The following is a 24,737-nucleotide window of genomic DNA, read 5'->3' as shown; positions in this document are numbered from 1 at the left end:
TGTGGCGCTGCATATAGAAAGGGCACTACTGTGTCATCTACTGTGAATAAAGAGCAATAGAGTGTGGTGTAATGTGAATAAGGAGCAATTCAGTGTGATGTAATGTGAATAAGGGGCTCTACTGTGAGGAGTAACGTTTATAAGGTAAAGTGATACTACTGTGGGATGTAATATGAATTATGGACACTATCGCATGATCAAATGTGAATAAAGTTGAAGTACTGTGTGGCGTAATTGGAATTGGGGTTACTATTGTGTGGCCATGCCCCTTGCCAGCAAAAACACACCCCTTTTTGGGCTGTGCGCCAAATGTGCGAACTGTTCCTATTTAAAATATAGGGGGTACAAACACCAAAATAAGGACTGCTATAGGTGAGGGGTGATGGTGCTGGGAAAGAGGTGCAAGGTCAGAGGGGGAACCAGTGGTGGTGCTAGGGGGCACCAGCCAAAATTTTGCCTAGGGCATCATATTGGTTAGGGCCGGCTCTGGCGTAAACCCACGGATTGAGCAGCAGCTCTGAGCGGGTGGAGGTCAGGTCTCACTACTGATAATGAGCTGCGTTTTGCACCTTCCAGCAGCACTGCTGTAAAGAAGCGATGTTATAGGTGCACTATGCCCACAATAATGATACACACATGTGATACAGCCCAATATCCTCTCTCTCACAACTGATAAGGAAATCCATTGATCCAGATAGTAAAATGCCCACTTCGATATTCCAATGCAAAGCAAATTATTTATTGAGTTACATACATAGGCATATAGTATGGAGTACTTCAACACGGAATGGTCCATCAAAGATGGCAGCCGAAGCTTTTACAGTTCCAATTACATAGATGAGTCACACGATCATACTTTCATCATTTTGATACCATATAAGTAAATATACATCATTTCAGTGTATCAGTATGACAAGGTTCTTCTTTGCTTTATGCCAAGTGCATGCTAGTTTAAGACAGAAATAAGCCTAAACCGAGTAGTGTTTTAGGATAAAGTAATGAAGGGAGAGGTATGGAACTAATAGACAGGAAAGCAGTAATGCACCTTGCAGTGTGCTGGGCAGACTATATACTGTACTAACAATGATGAAAACCAAAAGTGATTTGCTACATATCAGCTTTGTAAAGGATCTTCCTATCTCGTGGAAAAACTGGGGGTGTACGTGTCTGTATGTATGAGTAAACTGCTGAAGCCTGGGAAGCTGGAGGCAGCCACTGGCATTGACAAACCCATACAACTGTGTAGACACGCCATCGGTCCACCACCAAGCGGCAACAGCCTGCCAATCAGAGCACTACAAGTGATCTCTGCACATTCGCAGTGTGGCATCTGTGCAAATCTCACGCCATTGGAGACATATACTATCATGTTTACATCTCTGAAATATTGTAGGCCCTGTATGTGTTGGTGGTGGTGTAGTATATTTACTTCCACATACAAGAGATTTATTCATTACATCAATAAATAGATATATTCTGCTCACTACTTTTGATGCTCTTCCTTAATTCCTTGGTGGAACTCCTACTTGCAGAGTAAGTGGGTACAGCATCTTCATACCAGCCATCCATCATTCCTGGTCCCTTATTATGGCAGTGTCTACAACAGAAAGGATTAAGAAAGTCAGGTTTATATGCTTTGGGATGTGAAACCCAGCTATGTATTATTATTTGTAAGCATTCTTTGTATTTGTGAGTCTCTCCCAATCCTGACACCTTCTCAATTGTCTGATTTATTAGCAAACCGGAGAGTACAGAAGGGGTCGTTCCATCCTTCATTATATCACTGTGATGTACAGTATACCGCGGTAATGGCATGGTATACATCGTCTCAGTGTATACCCAGCTTTAGAGTTCTATAGATGCCTGCTGCAAGTCTGTCTACACCACATCTACTACCAGTGTCGGGGATGTTTGAGTGTGTCAGTGGCTGTGCCACAGCAAAGGAATAAATGCTTTAACAAGAAATCTGTTACATGATGTAGATATGGTTTTGTACATGTAAGATTTGTCTTGACTTATTGTTTGAACTCATATAATAAACAAAGGTTGATAAGAAGCAGAACAATTCCTCTTTGCTAATAAATGATCTCATTTTCAAGCTATAAAAGCTACTGTGGGTGATTCACAGGTAGACTAAGTAGCCACATCTTTATGTTAATACCATGGTTGATGGACATCCTATTAAAAAGCCCTCATCCCTGGCTGCAGCGCAAATCCGCCAATGTGCGTACAGAGACGCACTATCGGCTGACTGACGGCTGCACCATCAGGCGCAGAATGTCAGAGGGAACATGGCCGCCGGTGTCCGGAAACTGCATCTTTGACTCAGTTGATGATACCGACATGCCTGCAACAGCCCCCACCTGTTAACCACCCTTCCAGTTACCACCCAGAAATGGCCATCGAAATAGCATGGTTCTCCATATTGGGTAACACTTTCTCAGAACCACCCACTGGAATGGAAATTGTTTCCTGGCACTTCCCCAGCGTCACTGGTTACCCAGCTCAGTGTTTCTCAAACCCGGTGCTAACAGTGCATGTTTTCCACATCATCTAGCTGGAGCACAGGTGCATTATTTGCTAACACAATAGCTCTACAAGTGGTACTAATCAGGGCCGTCATAACAGCATTGTAGGCCCTGGGCAAAGCAATGCACTGCCCTACACTCCCATTCTCAGGAACCAATTTAAAAAAATCATAACATGCTCCTCCTTCTGTCCTGCGCCGTCTCTCCACATGCTTTCATACAGTGAATGACTGTCTGCACTCTGATTGGTGGATAACTCCAGCCACCCACCAATTAGCATGCTGAAAGCCATTCACTGGCTGTAGGCTGGAAGGCAGGTAGACAATGCTGCCTGGCCGCTCTGATTGTGTGATCAGCACCTGCCCCTGCTCGAAGGCCCCTAGAATTGTGGGGCTCTGGGCAGCTGCCCAGTCTGCCTTTACGCTATGATGTGAAGCGCTCCCCGATCCCAACATCATCATCACGATTATCAGCATCGCCAAAAGCGGTGGGACTGTCAATCATGACGATGCTATGGATAGATGCGTGATAGACTGTTCTGGTGTGCAGGATCACCTATGTACTGTGCATGACCTGTGATGACAATGTTGTTGCAATCGCATAAGAGTTCCAATGAAATTAAATTGTATTTAGCTCTATAGGTTTGCCTCACAATTACTAGTAGAATACCTAGGTTCTATTATATGTTTACTCTCCTACTGTGAGCATGATGTTACTGGGCAGCAGGTTACCGGTATGATAAAAGCGCGCAGCCCCAGACCGCATCAGACATCGGATCAGCTAATTTGCTAGAACACAGGTTAATACAATACAGATTATGCAGCTTTTATTGAGTCCATTCATGTTGTACTTGTCTGCACACATACTGTATTCATACTCGACTGTAACAGCCATTCATGAACAGACCTAATATAACCTGCCCATTGTCAGCGTTCTGAAGATGAATAAAGCAGCTTCGCTAATGCTAAGTAACAATGGGGGTGATTCAGATCTGATCGTAGATGTGTTAAATTGAGCACATCTACGATCAGTTTCTCAGACATGCAGGGGGACACCCCGCATGTCTGGCACTACACCCCCCCCCCCCCCAGGGTGCAAAAGCATCGCACAGCGGCGATACTTTTGCACCCGCCGAATAGCTCTCTGGGTCGCAGCAGCTGCGTGTCGTTATGTAGTCGCCGCGCCCCACCTCCGCAACGGTCTGGACAAGCCTATGTTGTCCAGACCGCGCCCCGCCAACGGCGTTCTAACGCCACTGGCACACACCCTCCCGCCCTGCGACCGCCTCGGCCTGATTGACAGCCCAGAGATGCTTTTAGCATTTCACTGGGCTCCTGGGGTGTGCACGCGCAGTGTGCCCACAAAAAAAATTCAGACTGCGATCGCTGCCGCGATCCAGACTGAATTAGCCCCAATGATAGTAACAACAGCATTGCTGAACACTGTACTACGGCACACTATCACACAATTCCACATCTTCTTACATCCACAATACCTGCTCTTCTGTCCTAGGGGCAGGTATAAATGACTGATGTCTGGGTACCAGATAAATTGGCCTGAATCAGAGATGGCAGCAGCTGCTGTACGGAACTATGCTAATGTCGCAGGAGATGTCTTGTGGAAATAGACGCTCCTGCTGGCTTCTGTGATCCACTGCTGCTTCCAAGGATATGGTTCTGTATATTATACTGGGCACATGATATGGTTCTGTATATTATACTGGGCACAGGATATGGGTCTGTATATTATACTGGGCACAGGATATGGTTCTGTATATTATACTGGGCACAGGATATAGGACTGTATATTATACTGAGCACAAGACATGGTTCTGTATATTATACTGGGCACAGGATATGGTTCTGTATATTATACTGGGCACAGGATATGGGTCTGTATATTATACTGGGCACAGGATATGGTTCTGTATATTATACCTGGCACAGTATGTGGTTCTGTATATTATACTGGGCACAGGATATAGGTCTGTATATTATACTGGGCACAGGATGTGGTTCTGTATATTATACTGGGCACAGGATATAGGTCTGTATATTATACTGGGCACAGGATATGGGTCTGTATATTATACAGGGCACAGGATATGGTTCTGTATATTATACTGGGCACAGGATATGGTTCTGTATATTATACTGGGCACAGGATATGGTTCTGTATATTATACTGGGCACAGGATATGGTTCTGTATATTATACTGGGCACAGGATATGGGTCTGTATATTATACTGGGCACAGGATATGGGTCTATATTATACTGGGCACAGGATGTGGTTCTGTATATTATACTGGGCACAGGATATAGGTCTGTATATTATACTGGGCACAGGATATGGGTCTGTATATTATACTGGGCACAGGATATGGTTCTGTAAATTATACTGGGCACAGGACATGGTTCTGTATATTATACTGGGCACAGGATATGGGTCTGTATATTATACTGGGCACAGGATATAGGTCTGTATATTATACTGGGCACAGGACATGGTTCTGTATATTATACTGGGCACAGGATATGGGTCTGTATATTATACTGGGCACAGGATATGGGTCTGTATATTATACTGGGCACAGGATATGGATCTGCATGTTATACTGGGCACAGGATATGGGTCTGTATATTATACTGGGCACAGGACATGGTTCTGTATATTATACTGGGAACAGGATATGGTTCTGTATATTATACTGGGCACAGGACATGGTTCTGTATATTATACTGGGCACAGGATATGGGTCTGTATATTATACTGGGCACAGGATATGGGTCTGTATATTATACTGGGCACAGGATATAGGTCTGTATATTAAACTGGGCACAGGATGTGGTTCTGTATATTATACTGGGCACAGGATATAGGTCTGTATATTATACTGGGCACAGGATATAGGTCTTTATATTATACTGGGCACAGGATATGGGTCTGTATATTATACTGGGCACAGGACATGGTTCTGTATATTATACTGGGCACAGGATATGGTTCTGTATATTATACTGGGCACATGACATGGTTCTGTATATTATACTGGGCACAGGATATGGGTCTGTATATTATACTGGGCAAAGGATACGGGACTGTATATTATACTGGGCACAGGATATGGGTCTGTATATTATACTGGGCACAGGATATGGGTCTGTATATTATACTGGGCACAGGATATAGGTCTGAATATTATACTGGGCACAGGATATGGGTCTGTATATTATACTGGGCACAGGACATGGTTCTGTATATTATACTGGGCACAGGACATGGTTCTGTATATTATACTGGGCACAGGATATGGGTCTCTATATTATACTGGGCACAGGATATGGGTCTGTATATTATACTGGGCACAGGATATGGGTCTGTATATTATACTGGGCACAGGATATGGATCTGCATGTTATACTGGGCACAGGATATGGATCTGCATGTTATACTGGGCACATGATACAGGTATGTATGTTATACTGGGCACAGGATATGGATCTGCATGTTATACTGGGCACAGGATATGGATCTGCATGTTATACTGGGCACAGGATACAGGTATGTATGTTAAACTGGGCACAGGATATGGATCTGCATGTTATACTGGGCACAATATACAGGTATGTATATTATACTGGGCACAGGATATGGGTATGTATATTATACTGGGTACAGGATACAGGTATGTATGTTATACTGGGCACAGGATATGGATCTGCATGTTATACTGGGCACAGGATATGGATCTGCATGTTATACTGGGCACAGGATATGGATCTGCATGTTATACTGGGCACAGGATATGGATCTGTATATTATACTGGGCACAGGATATGGGTCTGTATATTATACTGGGCACAGGATATGGATCTGCATGTTATACTGAGCATAGGATATGGATCTGCATGTTATACTGGGCACAGGATATGAATCTGCATGTTATACAGGGCACAGGATATGGATCTGTATGTTATACTGGGCACAGGATATGGATCTGCATGTTATACAGGGCACAGGATATGGATCTGTATGTTATACTGGGCACAGGATATGGATCTGCATGTTATACTGGGCACAGGATATGGATCTGCATGTTATACTGGGCACATGATATGGATCTGTATGTTATACTGGGCACAGGGTATGGATCTGCATGTTATACTGGGCACAGGGTATGGATCTGTATGTTATACTGGACACAGGGTATGGATCTGTATGTTATACAGGGCACAGGATATGGATCTGTATGTTACACTGGGCACAGGATATGGATCTGCATGTTATACTGGGCACAGGATATGGATCTGCATGTTATACTGGGCACAGGATATGAATGTGCATGTTATACTGGGCACAGGATATGGATCTGTATGTTATACTGGGCACAGGGTATGGATCTGCATGTTATACTGGGCACATGGTATGGATCTGTATGTTATACTGGACACAGGGTATGGATCTGTATATTATACTGGACACAGGGTATGGATCTGTATATTATACTGGGCACAGGATATGGATCTGTATGTTATACTGGGCACAGGATATGGATCTGTATGTTATACTGAGCACAGGATATGGATCTGTATGTTATACTGAGCACAGGATATGGATCTGTATGTTATACTGGGCACAGGATACAGGTCTGTATGTTATACTGGGCACAGGGTATGGATCTGTATGTTATACTGGGCACAGGATATGGATCTGTATGTTATACTGGGCACAGGATACAGGTCTGTATGTTATACTGGGCACAGGGTATGGATCTGCATGTTATACTGGGCACAGGATATGGATCTGCATGTTATACTGGGCACAGGATACAGGTATGTATGTTAAACTGGGCACAGGATATGGATCTGCATGTTATACTGGGCACAATATACAGGTATGTATATTATACTGGGCACAGGATATGGGTATGTATATTATACTGGGTACAGGATACAGGTATGTATGTTATACTGGGCACAGGATATGGATCTGCATGTTATACTGGGCACAGGATATGGATCTGCATGTTATACTGGGCACAGGATATGGATCTGCATGTTATACTGGGCACAGGATATGGATCTGTATATTATACTGGGCACAGGATATGGGTCTGTATATTATACTGGGCACAGGATATGGATCTGCATGTTATACTGAGCATAGGATATGGATCTGCATGTTATACTGGGCACAGGATATGAATCTGCATGTTATACAGGGCACAGGATATGGATCTGTATGTTATACTGGGCACAGGATATGGATCTGCATGTTATACAGGGCACAGGATATGGATCTGTATGTTATACTGGGCACAGGATATGGATCTGCATGTTATACTGGGCACAGGATATGGATCTGCATGTTATACTGGGCACATGATATGGATCTGTATGTTATACTGGGCACAGGGTATGGATCTGCATGTTATACTGGGCACAGGGTATGGATCTGTATGTTATACTGGACACAGGGTATGGATCTGTATGTTATACAGGGCACAGGATATGGATCTGTATGTTACACTGGGCACAGGATATGGATCTGCATGTTATACTGGGCACAGGATATGGATCTGCATGTTATACTGGGCACAGGATATGAATGTGCATGTTATACTGGGCACAGGATATGGATCTGTATGTTATACTGGGCACAGGGTATGGATCTGCATGTTATACTGGGCACATGGTATGGATCTGTATGTTATACTGGACACAGGGTATGGATCTGTATATTATACTGGACACAGGGTATGGATCTGTATATTATACTGGGCACAGGATATGGATCTGTATGTTATACTGGGCACAGGATATGGATCTGTATGTTATACTGAGCACAGGATATGGATCTGTATGTTATACTGAGCACAGGATATGGATCTGTATGTTATACTGGGCACAGGATACAGGTCTGTATGTTATACTGGGCACAGGGTATGGATCTGTATGTTATACTGGGCACAGGATATGGATCTGTATGTTATACTGGGCACAGGATACAGGTCTGTATGTTATACTGGGCACAGGGTATGGATCTGCATGTTATACTGGGCACAGGATATGGGTCTGTATTTTATACTGGGCACAGGATATGGATCTGTATATTATACTGAGCACAAGATATGGATCTGCATGTTATACTGAGCACAGGGTATGGATCTGTATATTATACTGGGCACAGAATATGGATCTGCATATTATACTGGGCACAGGATATGGATCTGTATATTATACTGGGGACAGGATATGGATCTGTATATTATACTGGGGACAGGATATGGATCTGTATATTATACTGGGGACAGGATATGGATCTGTATATTATACTGGGCACAAGATATGGATCTGTATATTATACTGGGCACAGGATATGGATCTGTATATTATACTGGACACAGGATATGGATCTGTATATTATACTGGGCACAGGATATGGATCTGTATGTTATACTGGGCACAGGATATGGGTCTGTATATTACACTGAGCACAGGATATGGGTCTGTATATTATACTGGGCACAGGATATGGATCTGTATGTTATACTGAGCACAGGATATGGGTCTGTATATTATACTGGGCACAGGATATGGATCTGTATGTTATACTGGGCACAGGATATGGGTCTGTATATTATACTGGGCACAGGATATGGATCTGTATGTTATACTGGGCACAGGATATGGATCTGTATATTATACTGGACACAGGATATGGATCTGTATATTATACTGGGCACAGGATATGGATCTGTATGTTATATTGGGCATAGGATATGGGTCTGTATATTACACTGAGCACAGGATATGGGTCTGTATATTATACTGGGCACAGGATATGGATCTGTATGTTATACTGAGCACAGGATATGGATCTGTATGTTATACTGGGCACAGGATATGGATCTGTATATTATACTGGGCACAGGATATGGATCTGCATGTTATACTGAGCACAGGATATGGATCTGTATATTATACTGGGCACAGGATATGGATCTGCATATTATACTGGGCACAGGATATGGATCTGTATATTATACTGGGCACAGGATATGGATCTGTATATTATACTGGGCACAGGATATGGATCTGTATATTATACTGAGCACAGGGTATAGATCTGTATATTATACTGGGCACAGGATATGGGTCTGTATATTATACAGGGCACAGGATATGGTTCTGTATATTATACTGGGCACAGGATATGGTTCTGTATATTATACTGGGCACAGGATATGGTTCTGTATATTATACTGGGCACAGGATATGGTTCTGTATATTATACTGGGCACAGGATATGGGTCTGTATATTATACTGGGCACAGGATATGGGTCTGTATATTATACTGGGCACAGGATGTGGTTCTGTATATTATACTGGGCACAGGATATAGGTCTGTATATTATACTGGGCACAGGATATGGGTCTGTATATTATACTGGGCACAGGATATGGTTCTGTAAATTATACTGGGCACAGGACATGGTTCTGTATATTATACTGGGCACAGGATATGGGTCTGTATATTATACTGGGCACAGGATATAGGTCTGTATATTATACTGGGCACAGGACATGGTTCTGTATATTATACTGGGCACAGGATATGGGTCTGTATATTATACTGGGCACAGGATATGGGTCTGTATATTATACTGGGCACAGGATATGGATCTGCATGTTATACTGGGCACAGGATATGGGTCTGTATATTATACTGGGCACAGGACATGGTTCTGTATATTATACTGGGAACAGGATATGGTTCTGTATATTATACTGGGCACAGGACATGGTTCTGTATATTATACTGGGCACAGGATATGGGTCTGTATATTATACTGGGCACAGGATATGGGTCTGTATATTATACTGGGCACAGGATATAGGTCTGTATATTAAACTGGGCACAGGATGTGGTTCTGTATATTATACTGGGCACAGGATATAGGTCTGTATATTATACTGGGCACAGGATATAGGTCTGTATATTATACTGGGCACAGGATATGGGTCTGTATATTATACTGGGCACAGGACATGGTTCTGTATATTATACTGGGCACAGGATATGGTTCTGTATATTATACTGGGCACATGACATGGTTCTGTATATTATACTGGGCACAGGATATGGGTCTGTATATTATACTGGGCAAAGGATACGGGACTGTATATTATACTGGGCACAGGATATGGGTCTGTATATTATACTGGGCACAGGATATGGGTCTGTATATTATACTGGGCACAGGATATAGGTCTGTATATTATACTGGGCAAAGGATATGGGTCTGTATATTATACTGGGCACAGGACATGGTTCTGTATATTATACTGGGCACAGGACATGGTTCTGTATATTATACTGGGCACAGGATATGGGTCTCTATATTATACTGGGCACAGGATATGGGTCTGTATATTATACTGGGTACAGGATATGGGTCTGTATATTATACTGGGCACAGGATATGGATCTGCATGTTATACTGGGCACAGGATATGGATCTGCGTGTTATACTGGGCACAGGATACAGGTATGTATGTTATACTGGGCACAGGATATGGATCTGCATGTTATACTGGGCACAGGATATGGATCTGCATGTTATACTGGGCACAGGATATGGATCTGCATGTTATACTGGGCACAGGATACAGGTATGTATGTTAAACTGGGCACAGGATATGGATCTGCATGTTATACTGGGCACAATATACAGGTATGTATATTATACTGGGCACAGGATATGGGTATGTATATTATACTGGGTACAGGATACAGGTATGTATGTTATACTGGGCACAGGATATGGATCTGCATGTTATACTGGGCACAGGATATGGATCTGCATGTTATACTGGGCACAGGATATGGATCTGCATGTTATACTGGGCACAGGATATGGATCTGTATATTATACTGGGCACAGGATATGGGTCTGTATATTATACTGGGCACAGGATATGGATCTGCATGTTATACTGAGCATAGGATATGGATCTGCATGTTATACTGGGCACAGGATATGAATCTGCATGTTATACAGGGCACAGGATATGGATCTGTATGTTATACTGGGCACAGGATATGGATCTGCATGTTATACAGGGCACAGGATATGGATCTGTATGTTATACTGGGCACAGGATATGGATCTGCATGTTATACTGGGCACAGGATATGGATCTGCATGTTATACTGGGCACATGATATGGATCTGTATGTTATACTGGGCACAGGGTATGGATCTGCATGTTATACTGGGCACAGGGTATGGATCTGTATGTTATACTGGACACAGGGTATGGATCTGTATGTTATACAGGGCACAGGATATGGATCTGTATGTTACACTGGGCACAGGATATGGATCTGCATGTTATACTGGGCACAGGATATGGATCTGCATGTTATACTGGGCACAGGATATGAATGTGCATGTTATACTGGGCACAGGATATGGATCTGTATGTTATACTGGGCACAGGATACAGGTATGTATGTTAAACTGGGCACAGGATATGGATCTGCATGTTATACTGGGCACAATATACAGGTATGTATATTATACTGGGCACAGGATATGGGTATGTATATTATACTGGGTACAGGATACAGGTATGTATGTTATACTGGGCACAGGATATGGATCTGCATGTTATACTGGGCACAGGATATGGATCTGCATGTTATACTGGGCACAGGATATGGATCTGCATGTTATACTGGGCACAGGATATGGATCTGTATATTATACTGGGCACAGGATATGGGTCTGTATATTATACTGGGCACAGGATATGGATCTGCATGTTATACTGAGCATAGGATATGGATCTGCATGTTATACTGGGCACAGGATATGAATCTGCATGTTATACAGGGCACAGGATATGGATCTGTATGTTATACTGGGCACAGGATATGGATCTGCATGTTATACAGGGCACAGGATATGGATCTGTATGTTATACTGGGCACAGGATATGGATCTGCATGTTATACTGGGCACAGGATATGGATCTGCATGTTATACTGGGCACATGATATGGATCTGTATGTTATACTGGGCACAGGGTATGGATCTGCATGTTATACTGGGCACAGGGTATGGATCTGTATGTTATACTGGACACAGGGTATGGATCTGTATGTTATACAGGGCACAGGATATGGATCTGTATGTTACACTGGGCACAGGATATGGATCTGCATGTTATACTGGGCACAGGATATGGATCTGCATGTTATACTGGGCACAGGATATGAATGTGCATGTTATACTGGGCACAGGATATGGATCTGTATGTTATACTGGGCACAGGGTATGGATCTGCATGTTATACTGGGCACATGGTATGGATCTGTATGTTATACTGGACACAGGGTATGGATCTGTATATTATACTGGACACAGGGTATGGATCTGTATATTATACTGGGCACAGGATATGGATCTGTATGTTATACTGGGCACAGGATATGGATCTGTATGTTATACTGAGCACAGGATATGGATCTGTATGTTATACTGAGCACAGGATATGGATCTGTATGTTATACTGGGCACAGGATATGGATCTGTATGTTATACTGGGCACAGGATACAGGTCTGTATGTTATACTGGGCACAGGGTATGGATCTGTATGTTATACTGGGCACAGGATATGGATCTGTATGTTATACTGGGCACAGGATACAGGTCTGTATGTTATACTGGGCACAGGGTATGGATCTGCATGTTATACTGGGCACAGGATATGGGTCTGTATTTTATACTGGGCACAGGATATGGATCTGTATATTATACTGAGCACAAGATATGGATCTGCATGTTATACTGAGCACAGGGTATGGATCTGTATATTATACTGGGCACAGAATATGGATCTGTATATTATACTGGGCACAGGATATGGATCTGTATATTATACTGGGGACAGGATATGGATCTGTATATTATACTGGGGACAGGATATGGATCTGTATATTATACTGGGCACAAGATATGGATCTGTATATTATACTGGGCACAGGATATGGATCTGTATATTATACTGGACACAGGATATGGATCTGTATATTATACTGGGCACAGGATATGGATCTGTATGTTATACTGGGCACAGGATATGGGTCTGTATATTACACTGAGCACAGGATATGGGTCTGTATATTATACTGGGCACAGGATATGGATCTGTATGTTATACTGAGCACAGGATATGGGTCTGTATATTATACTGGGCACAGGATATGGATCTGTATGTTATACTGGGAACAGGATATGGGTCTGTATATTATACTGGGCACAGGATATGGATCTGTATGTTATACTGGGCACAGGATATGGATCTGTATATTATACTGGGCACAGGATATGGATCTGTATATTATACTGGGCACAGGATATGGATCTGTATATTATACTGGGCACAGGATATGGATCTGCATGTTATATTGGGCACAGGATATGGTTCTGTATATTATACTGGGCACAGGATATGGATCTGCATGTTATACTGGGCACAAGATACAGGTCTGTATATTATACTGGGCACAGGATATGGTTCAGTATATTATACTGGGAACAGGATATAGGTCTGTATATTATACTGGGCACAGGATATGGATCTGTATATTATACTGGGCACAGGATATGGATCTGCATGCTATACTGAGCACAGGGTATGGATCTGTATATTATACTGGGCACAGGGTATGGATCTGCATGTTATACTGGGCACAGGATATGGTTCTGTATATTATACTGGGAACAGGATATAGGTCTGTATATTATACTGGGCACAGGATATGGATCTGTATATTATACTGGGCACAGGATATGGATCTGCATGTTATACTGAGCACAGGGTATGGATCTGTATATTATACTGGGCACAGGATATGGATCTGTATATTATACTGGGCACAGGATATGGATCTGTATATTATACTGAGCACAGGGTATAGATCTGTATATTATACTGGGCACAGGATATGGATCTGCATGTTATATTGGGCACAGGATATGGTTCTGTATATTATACTGGGCACAGGATATGGATCTGCATGTTATACTGGGCACAAGATACAGGTCTGTATATTATACTGGGCACAGGATATGGTTCAGTATATTATACTGGGAACAGGATATAGGTCTGTATATTATACTGGGCACAGGATATGGATCTGTATATTATACTGGGCACAGGATATGGATCTGCATGCTATACTGAGCACAGGGTATGGATCTGTATATTATACTGGGCACAGGGTATGGATCTGCATGTTATACTGGGCACAGGATATGGTTCTGTATATTATACTGGGAACAGGATATAGGTCTGTATATTATACTGGGCACAGGATATGGATCTGTATATTATACTGGGCACAGGATATGGATCTGCATGTTATACTGAGCACAGGGTATGGATCTGTATATTATACTGGGCACAGGGTATGGATCTGCATGTTATACTGGGCACAGGATACAGGTCTGCATGTTATACTGGGCACAGGATACAGGTCTGCATGTTATACTGGGCACAGGATACAGGTCTGCATGTTATACTGGGCACAGGATATGGATCTGCATGTTATACTGAGCACAGGATATGGATCTGTATATTATACTGGGCAGAGGATATGGATCTGTATATTATACTGGGCACAGGATATGGATCTGCATGTTATACTGGGCACAGGATATGGATCTGCATGTTATACTGGGCACAGGGTATGGATCTGCATGTTATACTGGGCACAGGATATGGATCTGTATATTATACTGGGCACAGGATATGGATCTGCATGTTATACTGAGCACAGGATATGGATCTGCATGTTATACTGGGCACAGGATATGGATCTGCATGTTATACTGGGCACAGGATATGGGTCTGTATGTTATACTGGGCACAGGATATGGATCTGTATGTTATACTGAGCACAGGATATGGATCTGTATGTTATACTGAGCACAGGATATGGATCTGTATGTTATACTGGGCACAGGATACAGGTCTGTATGTTATACTGGGCACATGGTATGGATCTGCATGTTATACTGGGCACAGGATATGGGACTGTATGTTATACTGGGCACAGGATATGGATCTGTATGTTATACTGGGCACAGGATACAGGTCTGTATGTTATACTGGGCACAGGGTATGGATCTGCATGTTATACTGGGCACAGGATATGGGTCTGTATATTATACTGGGCACAGGATATGGATCTGTATATTATACTGGGCACAGGATATGGATCTGCATGTTATACTGAGCACAGGGTATGGATCTGTATATTATACTGGGCACAGGATATGGATCTGCATGTTATACTGAGCACAGGATATGGATCTGTATATTATACTGGGCACAGGATATGGATCTGTCTATTATACTGGGCACAGGATATGGATCTGTATATCATACTGGGCACAGGATATGGATCTGTATATTATACTGGGCACATGATATGGATCTGTATGTTATACTGGGCACAGGATATGGGTCTGTATATTATACTGAGCACAGGATATGGGTCTGTATATTATACTGGGCACAGAATATGGATCTGTATGTTATACTGAGCACAGGATATGGATCTGTATGTTATACTGGGCACAGGATATGGATCTGTATGTTATACTGGGCACAGGATAAATGTCTGTATGTTATACTGGGCACAGGGTATGGATCTGTATATTATACTGGGCACAGCATATGGGTCTGTATGTTATACTGGGCACAGGATATGGATCTGTATGTTATACTGGGCACAGGATACAGGTCTGTATGTTATACTGGGCACAGGGTATGGATCTGCATGTTATACTGGGCACAGGATATGGGTCTGCATATTATACTGGGCACAGGATATGGATCTGTATATTATACTGGGCACAGGATATGGATCTGCATGTTATACTGAGCACAGGGTATGGATCTGTATATTATACTGGGCACAGGATATGGGTCTGTATGTTATACTGGGCACAGGATATGGATCTGTATGTTATACTGAGCACAGGATATGGATCTGTATGTTATACTGAGCACAGGATATGGATCTGTATGTTATACTGGGCACAGGATACAGGTTTGTATGTTATACTGGGCACAGGGTATGGATCTGCATGTTATACTGGGCACAGGATATGGGTCTGTATATTATACTGGGCACAGGGTATGGATCTGTATGTTATACTGGGCACAGGATACAGGTCTGTATGTTATACTGGGCACAGGGTATGGATCTGCATGTTATACTGGGCACAGGATATGGGTCTGTATATTATACTGGGCACAGGATATGGATCTGTATATTATACTGGGCACAGGATATGGATCTGCATGTTATACTGAGCACAGGGTATGGATCTGTATATTATACTGGGCACAGGATATGGATCTGCATGTTATACTGAGCACAGGATATGGATCTGTATATTATACTGGGCACAGGATATGGATCTGTATATTATACTGGGCACAGGATATGGATCTGTATATTATACTGGGCACAGAATATGGGTCTGTATGTTATACTGGGCACAGGATATGGATCTGTATGTTATACTGGGCACAGAATACGGGTCTGTATGTTATACTGGGTACAGGATATGGATCTGTATGTTATACTGGGCACAGGATACAGGTCTGTATGTTATACTGGGCACAGGGTATGGATCTGCATGTTATACTGGGCACAGGATATGGGTCTGCATATTATACTGGGCACAGGATGTGGATCTGTATATTATACTGGGCACAGGATATGGATCTGCATGTTATACTGAGCACAGGGAATGGATCTGTATATTATACTGGGCACAGGATATGTATCTTTATGTTATACTGGGCACAGGATATGGATCTGCATGTTATACTGGGCACAGGATATGGATCTGTATATTATACTGGGTACAGGATATGGATCTGTATATTATACTGGGCACAGGATATGGATCTGTATATTATACTGGGCACAGGATATGGATCTGTATATTATACTGGGCACAGGATATGGATCTGTATGTTATACTGGGCACAGGATATGGATCTGTATGTTATACTGGGCACAGGATATGGATCTGTATGTTATACTGGGCACAGGATACAGGTTTGTATGTTATACTGGGCACAGGGTATGGATCTGCATGTTATACTGGGCACAGGATATGGGTCTGTATATTATACTGGGCACAGGGTATGGATCTGTATGTTATACTGGGCACAGGATATGGATCTGTATGTTATACTGGGCACAGGATACAGGTCTGTATGTTATACTGGGCACAGGGTATGGATCTGCATGTTATACTGGGCACAGGATATGGGTCTGTATATTATACTGGGCACAGGATATGGATCTGTATATTATACTGGGCACAGGATATGGATCTGCATGTTATACTGAGCACAGGGTATGGATCTGTATATTATACTGGGCACAGGATATGGATCTGCATGTTATACTGAGCACAGGATATGGATCTGTATATTATACTGGGCACAGGATATGGATCTGTATATTATACTGGGCACAGGATATGGATCTGTATATTATACTGGGCACAGAATATGGGTCTGTATGTTATACTGGGCACAGGATATGGATCTGTATGTTATACTGGGCACCGAATACGGGTCTGTATGTTATACTGGGCACAGGATATGGATCTGTATGTTATACTGGGCACAGGATACAGGTCTGTATGTTATACTGGGCACAGGGTATGGATCTGCATGTTATACTGGGCACAGGATATGGGTCTGCATATTATACTGGGCACAGGATGTGGATCTGTATATTATACTGGGCACAGGATATGGATCTGCATGTTATACTGAGCACAGGGAATGGATCTGTATATTATACTGGGCACAGGATATGTATCTTTATGTTATACTGGGCACAGGATATGGATCTGCATGTTATACTGGGCACAGGATATCGATCTGTATATTATACTGGGCACAGGATATGGATCTGTATATTATACTGGGCACAGGATATGGATCTGTATATTATACTGGGCACAGGATATGGATCTGTATATTATACTGGGCACAGGATATGGATCTGTATGTTATACTGGGCACAGGATATGGATCTGTATGTTATACTGGGCACAGGATATGGGTCTGTATATTATACTGGGCACAGGATATGGATCTGTATGTTATACTGAGCACAGGATATGGATCTGTATGTTATACTGGGCACATGATATGGATTTGTATATTATACTGGGCACAGGATATGGATCTGCATGTTATACTGAGCACCGGGTATGGATCTGTATATTATACTGGGCACAGGATATGGATCTGCATGTTATACTGAGCACAGGATATGGATCTGTATATTATACTGGGCACAGGATATGGATCTGTATATTATACTGGGCACAGGATATGGATCTGTATATCATACTGGGCACAGGATATGGATCTGTATATTATACTGGGCACATGATATGGATCTGTATGTTATACTGGGCACAGGATATGGATCTGTATATTATACTGGGCACAGCATATGGGTCTGTATGTTATACTGGGCACAGGATATGGATCTGTATGTTATACTGGGCACAGGATACAGGTCTGTATGTTATACTGGGCACAGGGTATGGATCTGCATGTTATACTGGGCACAGGATATGGGTCTGCATATTATAGTGGGCAAAGGATATGGATCTGTATATTATACTGGGCACAGGATATGGATCTGCATGTTATACTGAGCACAGGGTATGGATCTGTATATTATACTGGGCACAGGATATGGGTCTGTATGTTATACTGGGCACAGGATATGGATCTGTATGTTATACTGAGCACAGGATATGGATCTGTATGTTATACTGAGCACAGGATATGGATCTGTATGTTATACTGGGCACAGGATACAGGTCTGTATGTTATACTGGGCACAGGGTATGGATCTGCATGTTATACTGGGCACAGGATATGGGTCTGTATATTATACTGGGCACAGGGTATGGATCTGTATGTTATACTGGGCACAGGATATGGATCTGTATGTTATACTGGGCACAGGATACAGGTCTGTATGTTATACTGGGCACAGGGTATGGATCTGCATGTTATACTGGGCACAGGATATGGGTCTGTATATTATACTGGGCACAGGATATGGATCTGTATATTATACTGGGCACAGGATATGGATCTGCATGTTATACTGAGCACAGGGTATGGATCTGTATATTATACTGGGCACAGGATATGGATCTGCATGTTATACTGAGCACAGGATATGGATCTGTATATTATACTGGGCACAGGATATGGATCTGTATATTATACTGGGCACAGGATATGGATCTGTATATTATACTGGGCACAGGATATGGGTCTGTATGTTATACTGGGCACAGGATATGGATCTGTATGTTATACTGGGCACAGGATACAGGTCTGTATGTTATACTGGGCACAGGATATGGATCTTTATGTTATACTGGGCACAGGATATGGATCTGCATATTATACTGGGCACAGGATATGGATCTGTATATTATACTGGGCACAGGATATGGATCTGTATATTATACTGGGCACAGGATATGGATCTGTATATTATACTGGGCACAGGATATGGATCTGTATGTTATACTGGGCACAGGATATGGATCTGTATGTTATACTGGGCACAGGATATGGGTCTGTATATTATACTGAGCACAGGATATGGGTCTGTATATTATACTGAGCACAGGATATGGATCTGTATGTTATACTGGGCACATGATATGGATCTGTATATTACACTGGGCACAGGATATGGATCTGCATGTTATACTGAGCACAGGATATGGATCTGTATATTATACTGGGCACAGGATATGGATCTGTATATTATACTGGGCACAGGATATGGATCTGTATATTATACTGGGCACAGGATATGGATCTGTATATTATACTGGGCACAGGATATGGATCTGTATATTATACTGAGCACAGGGTATGGATCTGTATATTATACTGGGCACAGGATATGGATCTGCATGTTTTACTGGGCACAGGATATGGTTCTGTATATTATACTGGGCACAGGAAATGGATCTGCATGTTATACTGGGCACAGGATACAGGTCTGTATATTATACTGGGCACAGGATATGGTTCTGTATATTATACTGGGAACATGATTTAGGTCTGTATATTATACTGGGCACAGGATATGGATCTGTATATTATACTGGGCACAGGATATGGATCTGCATGTTATACTGAGCACAGGGTATGGATCTGTATATTATACTGGGCACAGGGTATGGATCTGCATGTTATACTGGGCACAGGATATGGTTCTGTATATTATACTGGGAACAGGATATAGGTCTGTATATTATACTGGGCACAGGATATGGATCTGTATATTATACTGGGCACAGGATATGGATCTGCATGTTATACTGAGCACAGGGTATGGATCTGTATATTATACTGGGCACAGGGTATGGATCTGCATGTTATACTGGGCACAGGATACAGGTCTGCATGTTATACTGGGCACAGGATACAGGTCTGCATGTTATACTGGGAACAGGATACAGGTCTGCATGTTATACTGGGCACAGGATATGGATCTGCATGTTATACTGAGCACAGGATATGGATCTGTACATTATACTGGGCACAGGATATGGATCTGCATGTTATACTGGGCACAGGATATGGATCTGCATGTTATACTGGGCACAGGGTATGGATCTGCATGTTATACTGGGCACAGGATATGGATCTGTATATTATACTGGGCACAGGTTATGGATCTGCATGTTATACTGAGCACAGGATATGGATCTGTATATTATACTGGGCACAGGATATGGGTCTGTATGTTATACTGGGCACAGGGTATGGATCTGCATGTTATACTGGGCACAAGATATGGATCTGTATATTATACTGGGCACAGGATATGGATCTGTATGTTATACTGGGCACAGGATATGGGTCTGTATATTATACTGGGCACAGGATATAGGTCTGTATATTATACTGGGCACAGGATATGGATCTGTATGTTATACTGGGCACAGGATATAGGTCTGTATATTATATTGGGCACAGGATATGGGTCTGTATATTATACTGGGCACAGGATATGGGTCTGTATATTATACTGGGCACATGATATGGATCTGCATGTTATACTGGGCACAGGATATGGATCTGTATATTATACTGGGCACAGGATATGGATCTGTATGTTATACTGGGCACAGGATATGGATCTGTATGTTATACTGGGCACAGGATATGGGTCTGTATATTATACTGAGCACAGGATATGGGTCTGTATATTATACTGAGCACAGGATATGGATCTGTATGTTATACTGGGCACATGATATGGATCTGTATATTACACTGGGCACAGGATATGGATCTGCATGTTATACTGAGCACAGGATATGGATCTGTATATTATACTGGGCACAGGATATGGATCTGTATATTATACTGGGCACAGGATATGGATCTGTATATTATACTGGGCACAGGATATGGATCTGTATATTATACTGGGCACAGGATATGGATCTGTATATTATACTGAGCACAGGGTATGGATCTGTATATTATACTGGGCACAGGATATGGATCTGCATGTTTTACTGGGCACAGGATATGGTTCTGTATATTATACTGGGCACAGGAAATGGATCTGCATGTTATACTGGGCACAGGATACAGGTCTGTATATTATACTGGGCACAGGATATGGTTCTGTATATTATACTGGGAACATGATTTAGGTCTGTATATTATACTGGGCACAGGATATGGATCTGTATATTATACTGGGCACAGGATATGGATCTGCATGTTATACTGAGCACAGGGTATGGATCTGTATATTATACTGGGCACAGGGTATGGATCTGCATGTTATACTGGGCACAGGATATGGTTCTGTATATTATACTGGGAACAGGATATAGGTCTGTATATTATACTGGGCACAGGATATGGATCTGTATATTATACTGGGCACAGGATATGGATCTGCATGTTATACTGAGCACAGGGTATGGATCTGTATATTATACTGGGCACAGGGTATGGATCTGCATGTTATACTGGGCACAGGATACAGGTCTGCATGTTATACTGGGCACAGGATACAGGTCTGCATGTTATACTGGGAACAGGATACAGGTCTGCATGTTATACTGGGCACAGGATATGGATCTGCATGTTATACTGAGCACAGGATATGGATCTGTACATTATACTGGGCACAGGATATGGATCTGCATGTTATACTGGGCACAGGATATGGATCTGCATGTTATACTGGGCACAGGGTATGGATCTGCATGTTATACTGGGCACAGGATATGGATCTGTATATTATACTGGGCACAGGTTATGGATCTGCATGTTATACTGAGCACAGGATATGGATCTGTATATTATACTGGGCACAGGATATGGGTCTGTATGTTATACTGGGCACAGGGTATGGATCTGCATGTTATACTGGGCACAAGATATGGATCTGTATATTATACTGGGCACAGGATATGGATCTGTATGTTATACTGGGCACAGGATATGGGTCTGTATATTATACTGGGCACAGGATATAGGTCTGTATATTATACTGGGCACAGGATATGGATCTGTATGTTATACTGGGCACAGGATATAGGTCTGTATATTATATTGGGCACAGGATATGGGTCTGTATATTATACTGGGCACAGGATATGGGTCTGTATATTATACTGGGCACATGATATGGGTCTGTATATTATACTGGGCACATGATATGGGTCTGTATATTATACTGGGCACATGATATGGGTCTGTAGGATATGGATCTGTATGTTATACTGGGCACAGGATATAGGTCTGTATATTATACTGGGCACATGATATGGGTCTGTATATTATACTGGGCACAGGATATGGGTCTGTATATTATACTGGGCACATGATATGGGTCTGTATATTATACTGGGCACAGGACATGGTTCTGTATATTATACTGGGCACAGGATATAGGTATCTATATTATACTGGGCACAGGATACAGGTCTGTATGTTATACTGGGCACAGGATATGGGTCTGTATATTATACTGGGCACAGGATATGGATCTGCATGTTATACTGGGCACAGGATATGGATCTGCATGTTATACTGGGCACAGGATATGGATCTGCATGTTATACTGGGCACAGGATACAGGTATGTATGTTATACTGGGCACAGGATATGGATCTGCATGTTATACTGGGCACAGGATATGTATTTGCATGTTAGCATGATCATTGCAGAACAGATTTCATGGTGCTCCTTGGAAGTGCAATGAACTGATACTTAGCACCCAGATGCGATAAGACTGTCCCCCATGGACAATACCTTCACAGAGAATCTGTCACAATGGAAGATTCTCATTTTTAACAGTGCGTGTGTGCTGTGCATATAGGCCCTCATTCCGAGTTGATCGCTCGCTAGCTGCTTTTAGCAGCATTGCACACGCTAGGCCGCCGCCCTCTGCGAGTGTATCTTAGCTTAGCAGAATTGCGAACGAAAGATTAGCAGAATTGTGAATAGAAATTTCTTTGCAGTTTCTGAGTAGCTCGAGACTTACTCCTACACTGCAATCAGTTCAGGCCGTTTCGTTCCTGGTTTGACGTCACAAACACACCCAGCGTTCGCCCAGACACTCCCCCGTTTCTTCAGACACTCCCGCGTTTTTCCCAGAAACTGCAGCGTTTTTTCGCACACACCCATAAAATGGGCAGTTTCCGCCCAGAAACACCCACTTCCTGTCAATCACACTCCGATCATCAGAACGAAGAAATTTCTTCGTTAAGCCGTGAGTAAAATACCAAACTTATTAGCAAATTTACTTGGCGCAGACGCACTGCGAACATTGCGCATGCGCATTAGCGACTAATCGCTCCGTTGCGAAAAAGAAAAATAACGAGCGAACAACTCGGAATGAGGGCCATAGTGAATAAATCAGGCAGCCAGGGTTCCTGTAAGTGCCCACACCACATATAGGCCCTCATTCCGAGTTGATCGCTCGCAAGGCGAATTTAGCAGAGTTACACACGCTAAGCCGCCGCCTACTGGGAGTGTATCTTAGCATCTTAAAATTGCGACCGAAGT

The 24,737-nt window shown here is 42.5% G+C and overlaps 1 protein-coding gene across 1 annotated transcript in view; it reads right to left on the bottom strand.

Annotated features, from left to right (window-relative positions):
* Positions 1-24,737, bottom strand: part of NECAB2 (N-terminal EF-hand calcium binding protein 2) — a 358,564-nt gene that overhangs the window by 49,120 nt on the left and 284,707 nt on the right. Inside the window, exon 7 of the mRNA XM_063945739.1 lies at positions 1,485-1,597. Within this exon, the coding sequence (XP_063801809.1) occupies positions 1,485-1,597 (113 nt within the window). The remainder of the gene's footprint in view (positions 1-1,484; positions 1,598-24,737) is intronic.

This window comes from Pseudophryne corroboree, chromosome 11, assembly GCF_028390025.1.
Source record: "Pseudophryne corroboree isolate aPseCor3 chromosome 11, aPseCor3.hap2, whole genome shotgun sequence".
NCBI lineage: Eukaryota > Metazoa > Chordata > Amphibia > Anura > Myobatrachidae > Pseudophryne > Pseudophryne corroboree.
Note: the sequence above shows the minus strand (reverse complement) of the source record. Positions and strands in the feature narration are given on the sequence as shown.